The 13,995-nt window shown below is 61.5% G+C and overlaps 1 protein-coding gene across 1 annotated transcript; it reads right to left on the bottom strand.

Annotated features, from left to right (window-relative positions):
* Positions 1–224: 224 nt before the first annotated feature.
* LOC144279921 (lens fiber membrane intrinsic protein-like) lies at positions 225–11,094 on the bottom strand. The gene is made up of 4 exons (XM_077841624.1): positions 10,920–11,094; positions 4,734–4,874; positions 2,139–2,273; positions 225–292 (listed from the first exon to the last, which is right to left on the bottom strand). The coding sequence occupies exons 1-4, from the start codon at positions 11,092–11,094 to the stop codon at positions 225–227; spliced, it is 519 nt and encodes a 172-aa protein (XP_077697750.1).
* Between the last annotated feature and the right edge of the window lie 2,901 nt (positions 11,095–13,995).

Below are 13,995 nucleotides of genomic sequence, written 5' to 3'. Positions count from 1 at the left end.
GGATTGGCCGGGACCAGGTGCATGTCACTGGAGGGCGGGGATTGGCCGGGGCCCAGCGGGTGTCACTGGAGGGCGGGGATTGGCCGGGATCAGGTGCATGTCACTGGAGGGCAGGGATTGGCCGGGACCAGGTGCATGTCACTGGAGGGTGGGGAGCCGTCAGAGCAAGGGCAGGGGGTGAGGATGGGGAGCTGTCAGGACCAGGCCGCGCGTCCAGTGCCCACTCAGCCACTCGCCGCGTTGGAGTTCTCCGGGGACGGGCTCTTGGAGACAGCGCAGACGTGGAAAATGCCTGGGGAAGAGAGCGGAGAGTCAGGGGAGGGAGCAATGGGGCAGGGAAGGGGCAGGGGTGGGTTCCTAGGTAGAAGGGGCCAAACAGGGCAGGCAGGGACGGGGTGGGTGGGCAGGGATGTGGTAGGTGATCCCCCACAATCCCCCAGGCTTCTCCCTCTGTAGCGCGGCATCTCCCTGCTCAGCCTCTCCCTTCACCCCAGGGGCGTCATGCCCACGGGGTAACCGTCAAACGGCCCCTGGTGCCCTTGCAGCTTGGCTGGGAACGGCGCCAGTGCTGGGAGGCCTGCAGGGACCTCTCCCTGCCCACCTGTAGGAGGAGCCGCCGGCCCATTCCCTGGCTCCAATGAGGGGCTGGATGGCAAGGCCGGGACGGGATGGGCTTGTGGCTGACAAAGCTGAAGGGGCAAAGAGATGACCCCTGGGGGCAGCCGGCTCCCTGTGTGGGCCCATCTGGGGCAGGCATCTCCCCCCAGCCTCCCTCGCTATCCCTTGCTGCCCTGATCCCCACACTCCACCCTGCCCCACACCTGCACCCCAGGGTTCCATGTCCCCCAAGTCCTCCATCCCCCACATTCCCCCACCTCATAGAGCACAGCCTCCCCCACATTCCTTCCTCCCTCTGCCCGTACCCCCATGGCATCCTGACCCTCACCCCTTGCTCTTCCCACACCCACTGCCCCATGGGGCCCTGCCCCCTTCTCCTCCTTCCCCTCACCCCACACACCCCCTGTCCCATGGAACCCTGTCCCCTTCTCCTCCTTCCCCTCACCCCACACACCCCCTGCCCCATGGCACCCTGACCCCCATGCTTCTTCCTTTCTGGATCCCTCCAGCAGTTTCCCTTCCCCACACACCTGCTTCATTCTCCTCTGCACCTGTGAGGTCCCCCCCACCACCACTGCCCATGGCTTGCCCAGGTTTTCCCCACCCTGCCCCTTGCTCTGGGATCTCGGCTGACAGCCTTCCACCTCCCCAGGCTTCCCAGCAGACCTCTCTGGTCTCTGACGGGTAGGGCCCTAGCAAATTCAGGGTCCATTTTGGTCAATGTCACAGTCATAGGATTTTAAAAATTATAAATTTCATGATTTTAACTACTTAAATCTGAAATTTCATGGTGTTGTAATGGTAGGGGGACTGCAAGGACTTGCGGGGGCGGGGGTTGCAAGGTTATTGTGGGGGGGGTCACAGTATTGTCGTCCTCACTTCTGCGCTGCTGCTGGCGGCGGCGTTGCCTTCTGAGCTGGGCAGCCGGAGAGCGGCGGCTGCTGGCCGGGAGCCCAGCTCTGAAGGCCGAGTGGCCGCCAGCAGCAGCGCAGAAGTGAGGACGACAATACTGTGACCCCCCCCCCCAAAATACCTTCTGACCCCCCCTGCAACTCCCTTTTGGGTTAGGACCCCCAATCTGAGAAACGCTGGTCTCCCCCTGGGAACTCTGTACAGGATAGGGTAAAAGCTCCGGAAAGACCAGATTTCCCGGGGGTAGACCAGGTTTCACAGTCCGTGACACGTTTTTCATGGCTGCGAATTTGGTACTGATGGACCAGACACCCCTGAAGTTCAGGAAAGCTCAGCTGAGTTCAGTGCTGCTCGGGCTCCTGGCAAGCACCCCGTAGCAGAGTCCCTGCTGGGCAGTGGGATGGAAGGAACCGTATGGGCGTCTGAGTCCAGCTCCAGGCAGCCAGGATCTCAGCTGGGGGTGGGTGGGGAGCCCAGGGCTGGGGCTGGCCTGGGCAGTCGAGGAACCAGGATCCACAGTATGGAAAGGGGGATGGGGTGCCGTGCTGGGCACCCAGGGGCCTGGACGCAGAGAGGGGAGCAGATGGGGAGCTCCCAGGAGCAGGTACCTGCCGAGAGGGTGAGGATGACAGCGATCCAGCCCAGGATGTAGGACCAGGAGAAGCGCCAGTCAGCATAGCGCTTACCGAAGAAATTCACAGTCACACCAGTGTACACCGACAGCCCCAGCAATGCAAAGAGACCTGCGGGGGTGAGCACAGGACGGGAGCGCGGGGAGGGAGCTGAGCTCTGACCCCACTCATCACATGCAGCTGTCAGCAAAGCAGGGACCTGGCCCAGCACGGCACCCTCAATGTAGAGACCGGGCCTGGTTCAGCACCACAACGCAGGGACCTGGCCTGGCTCGGCACCACAATGCAGGGTCCTGGCACAGCTCAGTACCACCTTGTGTCAGTTTTACTGAGCACAACTCGTTACAGGGAGAAGTTTCCCTCCCTCCATCTCCCAGGGTCTGTGAGTGGCTCCCGCTTTCTGAGCCCCCTGCCCTGTCCTGTGCTGCTGGAAGGCCAGGTAGATCATTGACCTGATGGAACCCCGCCCCATGAGCCAGCCCCATCCCTAAAGACTCAGCCAAACCCTTCCTAGCAGTGTGTTAGGAGCTGTACAGGAGAGAGCTCCTGCCCTCACCCCAGGTCTGTCCCCTCGCTGGGGCCATGGGGCTACTCTGAGGCATTCCCCCAGCCCTGCCTGCTGTGACCCAGCCCTGACCCTGTCCCGGGCAGCTCCCCCAGGGGTAGCCATGACCCGTGCACTCACCCAACTCTGCCACCCTTGTCTCCCCCACCCTCAGCTCCTCCAGCTGTGCAACTCAGCCTGTGTGCCAGCGGGCACCATTGCCATCACCCCTGCCAGGGGGAGCCACACCCCTTCCCCCAGTGCCAGCGGGCTGCCAGGAATGGGCCAGCACAGAGCCGGCCAGGCAACTCTGGGGCTCCCTCTGCTGCACCCAACTGGGAGTGTTTTCCTGGCCCAATTCCTGGCACCTGCAGCAAAACCCTGAGATGGGTCTTTCCTTTCAGCGCGGATGCATCCTGCCCCCCGCGACCCTCCCCCCAGCATTAACCACAGAGGGGTGGTCAGACCGGTCCTTCCGGCCCAGTCTTGGACTGAGGGCAGGGCCAGGTGTGCCAGAGAAAGGCGTCAGAGCCACATGGGGGGCAGCCGTGGCTAATCTACCCTCCTCCCCCATGCTGGAGTTGCTTTGTCCCCCAGCTGCCCCTGCAGCATCCCCAGGAGCAGTGCCGGATCAGCCCTGCCTTTTGCCAGCCCAGCAACGGGGACTTGCACACTAGATCCGCACCAGGAATTATTTGGGGGCACTGAAGGGGTGGGCAAAGCGCCCAGCTATAACCAGGCTCAAGCTAGCTTTGCGGGTGCTTTTCCTTCCCGGCCTGGCCGCCTTCCTATCGGCTGCTGCAGGCAGAGCTGGTCCCAGTGACGCCCCAGCCGCTTTCCAGAGTGGCTCCAGAACCCCGGAGTCGTTCAAACTCTCCCCTCCGGGGGGACACTGCCAGTACTGATGCTCGCTCACCGGGCACTGCCCATCCCCTAGCCGGCGTAGAGCCCGCTGGGGCTCTTCACAGTCTGGACCAGCCTTCTTGGCTCGCTGCTGGCCGCGTGGCATGGAACAGGGTGGGCAGGTGCGGGAAAGACTTGACTCCCTCCCTCCCTGCAGAGCTGGGGGGCTCTTAGCCGCTGTCAGCTCAGGATGGGGTCCAGCCAGGAAGGGCTTGGAGAAAGGCCCCCCATCGCCAGATGCCCCCAGCCCCCCAGGCCTGGGGACTCAGCGAGGCAGCGGCTTGGCCAGCCCCGGGCTGCTTTTCAGCCCTCAGCAGCCTCCATCTAGCCAGGTGAGGATCAGAGGGGAGCAGGCATGGAGCCCCAGGCCACCCAGTGAGGTGCGGTTGTGCCCAGCCTCCTGCTGGCAATTGGTGCTAGCCAGAGCAAACATGAGAGTCTAGCCGGGCACCCTGATGTCCCAACCTGCCTGCCTGAGGGATTTGGTACGTTATTAAAGTGGGGACCATGTGTGGCCGACGTGGGCAGTGCTGGGGTCCCAATGCCGCCCGCTGTGCGTGCAGCTGGAGTTTCCTTGGCCAGCTGGGCCAGATCCCCAGGGAGCCCAAGCGGGTGACACGTATTCCCTGCAGAGGAGCTGTTCCACCAGCTGTGGTGAGCCTCACGGCTCTCACATGCCAGCCTTGCATGCCACCTGCTGAGTCCAGGCAGGTGGTGCCCGCTGGCCAGATGACAGGAGTGTGGCAGAGAGCAGGGGGCAGTAAGGTAGGAGGAGCCATACCCTCTTCTTCCTATTGGCTACTTTCCCAGCTTTGCCCCTCCCTGCTGGCCTCTCACCAGGTGCTCAGCGGGCTCTGATGTTTCACCCCACAGGTGGCTGCATGTGGATGGCAGAGGAGGAGACTCGTGAGCAATGTGTAATGGACTGAGGAGTGCACGCTCTATAACGGGATACCCATCTAATATCTCATAAGCATTTCTCCCTTGCCTGTTGCTTGCACCCTGCAGTGCCCATCCTGCCCCGTGGTGCCCACCCTGCTTTGCTGATGGCACATCCCATTGGTTCTAATGATGCCTGGCATTTCCCCACCCCCCTCCCCTTGGCTTTGCCGGGGCCCACGTACCAGCGATCAGCAGGGTGATGCCGGCGGAGCGGGTCCGGGATGCCCTGGCGCTGCTGGAGAAGGCGGTGAGGCCCAGGATGATGCCCGCGAAGCAGGAGAGGATGGAGAGCAGCATGAATGCCCGGGTGGCGTCCCAGAAGGCTGCAGGGAGGGGACAGAGAGAGAGAGAGGAGCACTCGTTGGGACCCGGAGATTGGCAAGGGGCTCCGGGAGCCGGATCTCGTCTGAGGAGCAGGGGAGGAAGCCGGCCAACGGCAGGGCCAGCACCTCCAGCGCTCAGAAGCGTCTGTCACTGCGCAGAGGGTGTGTGCTGAGCAGGACCGATGCAGAAGAGAGAGATGCTGGGTCTGGGGGCCTAAGCTGCCCCTCCCCCCTCGAGCCAAACCCCATGCAATCCCTTTCCCTGGGGTGAGCTGCTGCCCCCATCTGCCCGCCACCTTCTCCCTCAAAGGCTGCACCCTAAAACTGTGTCTTTCTTTACAGCTGGGTTGGGGGAGGCAGGTAGGGCTGTAATGAGACTGGGAGCTGGTCACCTGGACTGCCCCCCACCCACTGCCCCACCTTGTTAGAGGGCGGGGACTTCCAGAGCCGGGCTGCACAGTTCCAACGGGGCCAGGAGTTTGGAGGCAGCTTGCACAGACGCTAGGGCTGGCATTCAGGAGGGCTCAGACCTCCCCAAACTGGGGCCAGACTTTCCAAGGAGCTCACTCCTGCCCTGAGGCCCAACTGGCAGGCCAGCCCTGCATGCCGGGTGCTGATCAATGAGAATCTGCCTCTGAATCTCCCTAACCCGCACCCCAACATGGGCCCTAAGCTGAACCCCATGACACCAATGGGAGTTTTGCCTGAGCAAAGTCTTTGCAGGGAGCCAGGCGGGCACCTGAGGGCCGAGGGATTGTGAAGGCACGAAGATAGCGGGGGGGAAGAAGCAGCCCACAGACAATCAGGGCCCTGGAGGGGGCATGGAGGAACCTGAGGAGTCAATGCAAAGCCTAGGAAGGAGCCAGCACAAGGAGCAGAGCGGAGCCGGGATGGCCGGGTACCTGGCAGGAAGCGAGTGGCTGCATTTTGCATGAGCTGCATCCTAGATATGACCCGGAGAGTCGCTCCTGAAAATAAAGAATCACAGTGATGCAGCCTCCAAGAGAGATAAGGCTTTCATGGGAACTAGGATGCAATGTGGGCCCAGCGCTGGTCCCCCCCAAGGGGCAGGGAAGGGGGCTGGGAGTGGAGGATCCCAGCAAGGGCTCTCCAAGGGGAAGGGGAAAGGGCTGTTTGGGGGGGATCCCAGTGAGAGCTCCCCAAGGGGTATGTGTGACAAAGTGGGAATTTTCTGTAATATTTTTATGACCCCTATGTGTGCCTCAGTTTCCCCATAAGTTTCATGGTTACCTAGCTAGGGGGGAAAGGGCTGTTTCCTCTCAGGGTAGGCAAAGAGACATGGGTGTGAATGGCACCTGGCTGTCTGAGTCTCAATGGGTCATTAAAAAGGACTGGCCAAGGCCACCGCCCTGTATCGCTGGAGAATCCCAGAGGACTGTGGAAAACCCAGTCACCAGGATATCCACACCCAGCAAGCAATGCCCCAGAGAGATGGATTTCCCTGCCTCGCCGCAGGGAAGCTGAGCACAGACCCCAGCTCGAGAACAAAGGACTGGAGCGGTGTGAGGTGGGGGGATGAGAATTGGCTGCTGGAAGGAGTGGGGGGCTCTCACCTGGGAACTGCCCAATGGGGTCAGATAGAACCTGACCATGGGGGTCGATACAGCATGGCTCCGAGCTGACCAGACTGCTTTAACCTTCAGTTCTCTGGGCTGACCTAAGGCCTTCCTGCGCTGGGTTCCAGCTGACCCATAAACCCGACTGCTTTGACAGCGCTGGGTGAGTGTCGCTACAAATGGCACCTTGGTGAGGTGCGTTAATCCCTGCGGAATGGCCCCGTCTCTCCCAGGGGTCTGTCTCAGTTGGACTCGCTGAGCAGACTGCATGGTGTGAAGCAGGAGGGCTGGAGCCCCAGAGGCGGTGAGGCTGTGGACCTTACCCTGCGTAGAAAGAGTGAGGCCCCTCAGAGATCTGACCCACTGAAGGGCTTCCGCCTAGAGACTGTTCCAAAGCTGGAGGCATAGCACCAATCCTGTGGAGCCACAGCTGGTGGCAGAAGTGGGATGCAGAATGCACCAGTAGTATATTTTGCAGTAAGTGCCTTGCAGCACTAAATCAAGGGTACTTAAAGGAAACAGCAAGAAAATGGCGTATAACTGCCTCCCTAAGAAGGACATCGCAAACCTGTGCAGGGAGAGAGGGTAAAGTGCTAGGAAGCTCAACAAGGCGCCGCTGATTGCACGGCTGGAGAAGGACAATCAGACCAAGAAGCAGGTTCCGGACCTGAGTAGAGTTCCCAGAGGGTCCAAGAGTGACCCAGGCAGCAGCAGGGTGCTCTCACGACCCAGTTCCCTGCCCAGCACAGTTCCCCATCAACAGATTTCAAGCAGTGGAAGTGGGATCTTAGGGCGAAGGACCTAGCAGACCATGAGAAGCGGCAGAAGCATGAACTGGAGATGGAGAAGTGGGGGGGGGGCAAGAGGATCCACTGAGGGGTAAGTGAGGAAAGACACTGAGATACTAATCCCGCAGGGAATCTAGATACCCAATTGTTGCCCCAGTTTAAGGGAGGAGGGTATACACAACTACCTCACTGCCTTTGAGAAGGCTTTTGATTTGAACCTGTTGGCCCTGTGGACCGGCTTGGTCCCAAAGCCATAGAGGTGTACAGCCAGAGGGACGGCGCTGATACTGGGGACTACGAACAGTTCGCAAAGGCTCTACTGCTTAGGTTTGATTTGGCACTTGAGGTTGCGGGATGTGCAAAAGAGCCAAGGTGTGACCCTACATGAAAGCCTGCCAGGAGAATCTCTCCACAAATAGGGTACAGGTGCAGGTGTCACTAAGCTGGGAGAATTGTGTAACCTGGTTGGGTTGGAGCTACTCTGTGAGATCTGTCCCCACAAGCTGGAAATGTGGCTAGTGGACAGGAAGCCAAAAGATCTGCGTAGCAGAGGCCGGTTGGCAGATGAGTTTTGGACAGTAGGTCCAAAGGGGACTGACCTAAGTATGGGTCCTGGAAAAGGGAACCAGTGAAGGCCACCCAGAAGTGGGACTCAGGGAAACACAGAGTGGGAGGAGCAGCCAAGGGACCTCAGTGGTGTGATATTTGTAGGAAAACAAGGCTTAAGTGGGCAGAATGCCCAAGGCTTGATGAAATAGGAGCCAGACGGGATCCATGGAGGGTTCATTTGGCGAAAGCCCAGGACCGAGGGGCTAACTCATCCCCTGTTCAGCCAAGGCTGCCTGTAGCTCAGACTCAGAGACTGAACCGTGAGACTGACCCTTCAGAGGGAAGCAGTCACCCAGCCAGCCCCTCGAGGGCACAGGCCCCCGCTCCTAGCACCGGTGCATGTGTCCTGTTGTACGCTCCTGGGCTCAGACACATCTGAGCCCCTTTGGGAGCGGGAGGTGGCAGTCAGTGGGGAGACATTCGTGGGGTGGAGAGATTCTGGGACAGAGAGAACCTTGGTCAAACCATGTGTGGTCAAACCCTGTCGGATTAAGGTTGTTGGCCGCCTGGGTTAAGGTTCCCATTGGGGGCCATTTGCCCCACCTATGGCTCAGAGCCCTGTGGAGACACAGGAAGGATCCTGGGTTAAGACCAAATGCTCAAGGGGTCACTCCTGACTCCAACCTAGGGGCCAGGACACCCCAGGCAGCAGCCCAGATGGCCAACACCTGGAGGAATGAGGGTTCCCTACCCTTCTGACTCCCTGGCAGAGGAAGGGGTGCAGGACCCCAGCACAGTTCCCAACCCTAGGAGCCTAGGGTGGCCATAGGGCACGGGGCTGCCTGAAAACTCCTCATGTGCCCGTTGCTAGTGAAGTCTACCAGCCCAGCCCTAAGGGAGGCCGTGAAACTGCCCTGAGCTACGTATTGGAAACTGGGTGTTTGCCTGATTAGCAGAGGGGCTGCGAGAACCGGGGCAGCACCGTGTAGGACAGCAACCATGGGGAGGGGAACGACGCAGCAGGGCCGGTGGAGGACGTTTGTGGGGTATAAGGGAGGCTGAGCAACACCCTCCCCCCTTGAGAACAAAGGACTGGAGCAGTGTGAGGCGGGAGGTCAGAGCCCGGTGCTGGAAGGAGTCAGGGCTCCCACCTGGGAACTGCCCAAGGGGGTCAGACAGAGACAGACAGAGCCTGACCCTGGGGGTCACTACAGCTCCACTGGACTCTGGGCTGACCAGACTGGTCTGTGCTTTAAGCTTCAGTTCTGGGGGCCTTCCTGGGCTGGGTTCCCGCTGACCCATAAACCCGACAGCTTTGAGAGCGCTGGGTGAGTGTCCCTGCAAATGCTGGGCGAGGTGCTTTAATCCCTGCGGAGTGGACACGTCTCTCCCAGGGGTCTGTCTCAGCCGGTCTTGCTGAGCAGAGCTCATGGGGTGAAGCAGGAGGACTGGAGCCCCAGAGGTTCAGTCTCGGTGGGCTCAGGCTGCATGGCTAACCCTGGAGGAAGAGACACCTCGGGGGTCTGGCCCACTGAAAGTTTCCTCCTAGAGACTGTTCCAAAGCTGGGGGAGTAGCACCAACCCTGTGGATTCCTGACAGCTGGGAAGGGGGCTGGGAGTGGGGGATCCCAGCGAGGACTCCCCGAGGGGCAGGGAATGGGGGATCCCAGCGAGGGCTCCCTGAGGGGCAGGGAGTTGGGGGTCCCAGTGAGGGCTCCCTGAGGGGCAGGGTACAAGGCTACGTGCGAGGATCCCCAAGGCAGCAAGCAAACCACACTGAGAAGCAGCAGCAGCTTCCACCTGCTGCTCCATCCTAGGGGCTCTCGGGCCTAGCGGACCCAGGGAGATTCCTTGCTGCTGGTCGCTCCCCGTCCCGCTTGGATCTGGACTCAGACTCAGCCAGATTCTCTATTGGGTTAGACCCATGTAACCCCAGGGCTCAGCCCTGTCGCTCTGCTCTCCTGCCGGTGGTGCTCCGGCCAGGCCAAGCCCCAGGAGATTTCCATCAGCTGCGGATCGGCCTCCCCGGCCTTGGGTGACAGCTGCCATCCTGGGTCCTCCCGTGGAGTCACTGTTGGGCCCTCCGTGCTCCTAGCGCCCTCAAGCCCCCCCAGGCAGCACCCTTAGCCAGCAGCCAGAGCAGACCATCCCCTAAAGTGGGCACGGCCACGTCTTTGTGTGAAACGCTCCCTGGTCCTACGCTCTCTCTGCCCAGGGTCAGTGGCAGCCCCAGCTGGGGAGACCAAGGGCCGGGAAGGGAGCCACGGGGCTTGTTTCTCTTGCCCCCCTCCCCATCCCCAAGGGCAGGCTGGGTTTCAATGTCCCACTCCAGAATTTCCCACTACCAAGGTACAGGCCAGCTTGGGAGCTCAGCCGGGGCCGGGGCTTTATATAGGCCCGACGGAAACTCTCCGCCTCCCTTCGGACTGGCTGTGTCTGAGAGGGGAGCTGGGACGTGTCTGCGACCGGCCCAGAGACCACCCCGATGGCCGGTTCTGATCCGGGCCTCGCTGGGGAAGGTCAGACTCCGAGTTGGTGAGATCAGGAGAGGCCAGATCTGCCCAGGGACTCCGGGGCTGCCGCTGGGGCCGGGTGGTGGCATCGAGCCCCGCTTTGTCCTCTCCATATTATGGGGCCAGGTCCTACTGTCAATCAAAGCAGCCTAGGCGGGAAGCACTGCACCTCCTGGCATCCAGGCGAGGGCCAGGACCTCCCCCCTGCCCCCCACGAGTCCAGCGCACAGGGAGCTCCAGGGAACCTCCACCCATCCGTGGCTGGTGGCCGGGGCAGGCTGCAGCCACAAGAGGGCAGCTGTGCTCACACAAACCAGCAGCCAGGATGCCGGGCAGGGGCTCTGCCGGAGCAACCCAGCAGAAGATTCTCTGCCCGCGCCGCTGGGCACAACCATCAGGCCATCTCATCGCAGCATCTCTCCCTGGGAGTGGGTCAGACGGGGCACCCCCGACCGAGCCAGCAGGAGCCACGCTGAACCCGACCCGGCCGGGTGCCCCTACCTGTGCATCTACAAGCCACAGCCCGTTCGGTCCCGTCCAGGCCATTTCCCGGGGCCCAGAGCCGGACTGTCTGTCCGCGCAGTCATCACCCTCCTGGTCCCTGTCCCCGCTGCTCACCAATGCTGATGGTGTGGGGGTGGCACTTGCCGCTCATGCAGAACCTCCAGAGCCCCTGGTTGCTCAAGTTCCCCGAGTAGCGATACTGCATCCAGAAGTCAGTCGCTGTGGCAACGATGAGAAGGATCAGGCCCGAGACTGCACACAACAGCCCGCCTCCCATCAAGGTGTACATGGCTGGCAGCTCGCGGGTCCTGCGGGTCGGGGTGGTCTTTCTCCTGCACTGGGACAAGAGGAGATGGGGCCTCCTAGGAGAAGGCCCGGCAGAGAGTTACCACTGGCTGGGCTGTGTGGCAGTCATGTCTATTGCCCTTCGTGTCACGCAGACCTGGGGAACTCCCTGCTGCAGGAGTTGCAGAGCCAAGGGCTGTGGCTGGATTTCAAAGGGGGCAGGATAATTCTCTTCAGGTACCTGAGGTGAGATAGGAGTGGGTCAGCCTCATGCTTCAGGACATGAGCATCATGCAAGGGTCAGGAGGGAATGTCCCCCCTCCATGTGCAATGTTGTGCCTGCGGCCAGGGAGTCAGAGTGGGGAGGTCCAGGCCCTGCTCTGACCTGTCAGGCACTGGCCACTGCTGATTGCAGGAGAGTGAGCCCAAACAGGGTGATTGCCTGACACGGCGTGGGAAGAGGTGGGCTACAAGATGGATCAAGCCCCTGATCCAGAGCCAGGGGGATGGATACCGGGGTAGATGGACCATGGCTCTGATCCAGTCCAGCAAACCCTCTGAGCCAGCGCTTGGAAATAACGAACCCACTGGGTCTCAGCCCATTCTGGAGCTTGGTGCAAGACACAGCCAGGCTGGCTGCTCCCCCGGTGCCAGGACGGTGCAGCTACAGGCCTGGACAATGTGTGCTGCCCTTCCTCTTGGCTTCACCCAAGCAGCGTGGGGACCCCACGCCCAGCTCAGCCGCCCTGGCAGAGCCTGTGCTTGTCCTTGTGTCCCCCACCCCCCCTTGTGGCTCCCAGCTGGGGGTTGCCACACATGGGAGAGCCGGAGGCAGAACTGAGGGACAGGCCTGAAAGCCACCCTGGTCAGCAGATGCGCCAGGCTCAGGCCAGGACCGGGAGCCCAGCAGGCAGTGTGGGGAGAGGTGCAGGGGGAATCTCCTGCGTCAGGCAAACCGGGCCCTTTTGTTCCCAACAATGAGCTGAGCTTGTGATGTTTTCACTGGGAGAAGGGACCCAGCTGAGTCAGAGCTGGAGTCAAAAGGGCCCCTGGGCAGCGCTTGGCACGTGCTCCAGCCAGAGCTGCAGGGAGCCGGCTGGGCTGGTGCAGGCCCCTGGAGGGAGGGGAATCAGACCCAAACCGAAGCAGCAGAACTGATGGTCCGATGGGGCTGGGACTGAGTGGCGTGGGCAGGGCGGCATGGGGGAAGGTGTGTGGTGCAGGCCCACCCTCGCCCTGGCCCGGGTCAGAGCCCACAGCTCTCCCCATGCGGCAGAGGAGCCAGCGTTGACCAGAACTCCTGCCTGGGAGATGCCCAAGGGAAGCAAGTCGAGCTCTGGGTGGCTCAGATCCATCCCTCTCCCCAGACTGTCGGGGCCGTGTCCTGCGAGCCTGGCAGGGAGCGCTGGGTGCCCAAATCTCAAACCGGCCCCTGGAACCTTTGCCCCAAACCCCAGCCCTGCCCAAGGCCCGGTCCGGTCTGGGCTGGCGTCTTTGCTTGGCTGGCAGCAGGGGCCAGGTGCTCTGGGGTGAGCAGCGGGTGCAAAAGGAGGATGCTCCCCGCACAGGGTAGCTTTGCCAAGGAAGATGCATTATCAGAGGATATATTCCTCCATCCGCCGCATCCAGTATTGGCCGCTGGGATCTCCTGTGTGTCTACACTGCTACCTTCCCTGCTGCTTAGGTCTTTCTTGCCCCACTCTGTCAATCAAAGCAGCCTAGGCGGGAAGCACTAAGGGGGGGTGGGGGCACCGTTACTGCTCTGGGGGGCACAGGCCATCCCCCTCTCTCCTTCTCCCCACTCTCCCTGGGGTATCGGGGCTGGGCTGTGGGGCAGAACAGGTAGGTCGAGACCACAGGTCGGCAGGTCTCCCCACTGCTTCCCAAGGTTCATGAGGAGCTGCCCTGGGCACTGCAGTGGGAGGCCGAGGTCGGGACAGCCCTGGGGTCTGGTACACCCGCGTCTCCTTGGGAGGGAGGTGCCAGCAGCTCCCCAGAGAAGGGAAGGGGCAGGAGCCACAGCGGCAGGAACACCCCTTCCCCAGACCTGAGGGGTGGCAGGAGCAGCAGCCAACGGGAGCCACCCCCAGACCTGAGGGGTGGCAGGAGCAGCAGCCAACGGGAGCCACCCCCAGACCTGAGGGGGGCAGGAGCAGCCACCACAGGGGGCCGCCCCCGGACCTGAGGGGGGGCAGGACTTTGAAGCCTGTGTCTGAGAGAGTAGAAACATCTGCCTCCCCCGGGCAGAGCAGAGGAAGCAGCCAGTGACCCAGACGTGGCTCTTCCTTGCCTCGCAGCACCATCCAGCCGCCCGCCGCCAGGGCTGCTTATAACCCCCTGCCCGGAGCCCTGCCCAGCGCACTCCCAGAGCCATGGGTGGACTGGAGACCCCCTGTGCCACAATGCATGGGAGCAACTGCCCACCCACCTCAATGGTGCCCCTGATTACACCTCCAGCTGCAGTGGGACCAGAGAATTGATAGATAGACTCATGGAATATCAGGGTTGGAAGGGACCTCCGGAGGTCATCTAGTCCAACCCCCTGCCCTGGGGTTAGCAGGCCAATGCTCAACCCACTGAGCTACCCCCTCCCCCCCCCCCCACAAAGATAGATAGATAGATAGATAGATAGATAGATAGATAGATAGATAGATAGCGAGGGTGTGTGGGGACAGACAGGCAGCCAGATCAATCGAGGGGGGACGGTGGGCAGAACTCAGGGCTGCTAGAGAGGGACTAAAGGAATTTACCTTCAGTGCTGGCCGGCGGAAGAGGCCATGGCTAATGAGGGCTGACAAGTCGTTCAGTGGATCAACTTTTGCAGCGGCTGGATTGTGTGCCTGGGGATCTGCCGGAGGCAGCGAGGGTGCGGGGTGCTGGGGGGGACGGGGCTTTTATAGAGTCG

The sequence above is a fragment of the Eretmochelys imbricata genome, chromosome 24 (genome assembly GCF_965152235.1).
Source record: "Eretmochelys imbricata isolate rEreImb1 chromosome 24, rEreImb1.hap1, whole genome shotgun sequence".
Taxonomy (NCBI): domain Eukaryota; kingdom Metazoa; phylum Chordata; order Testudines; family Cheloniidae; genus Eretmochelys; species Eretmochelys imbricata.
This window is presented reverse-complemented; position numbering and strand designations above follow the sequence as displayed.

Excerpts from the sequence above, each read along its gene's own strand:
- LOC144279921 (XM_077841624.1), bottom strand. The coding sequence starts at position 11,094 with ATGTACACCTTGATGGGAGGCGGGCTGTTGTGTGCAGTCTCGGGCCTG. Across the intron at positions 2,274-4,733 it reads CATCACCCTGCTGATCGCTG|GTCTCTTTGCATTGCTGGGG; the intron begins GTACGTGGGCCC and ends TCACCCCCGCAG. Across the intron at positions 293-2,138 it reads CATCCTCACCCTCTCGGCAG|GCATTTTCCACGTCTGCGCT; the intron begins GTACCTGCTCCT and ends TCTCTTCCCCAG.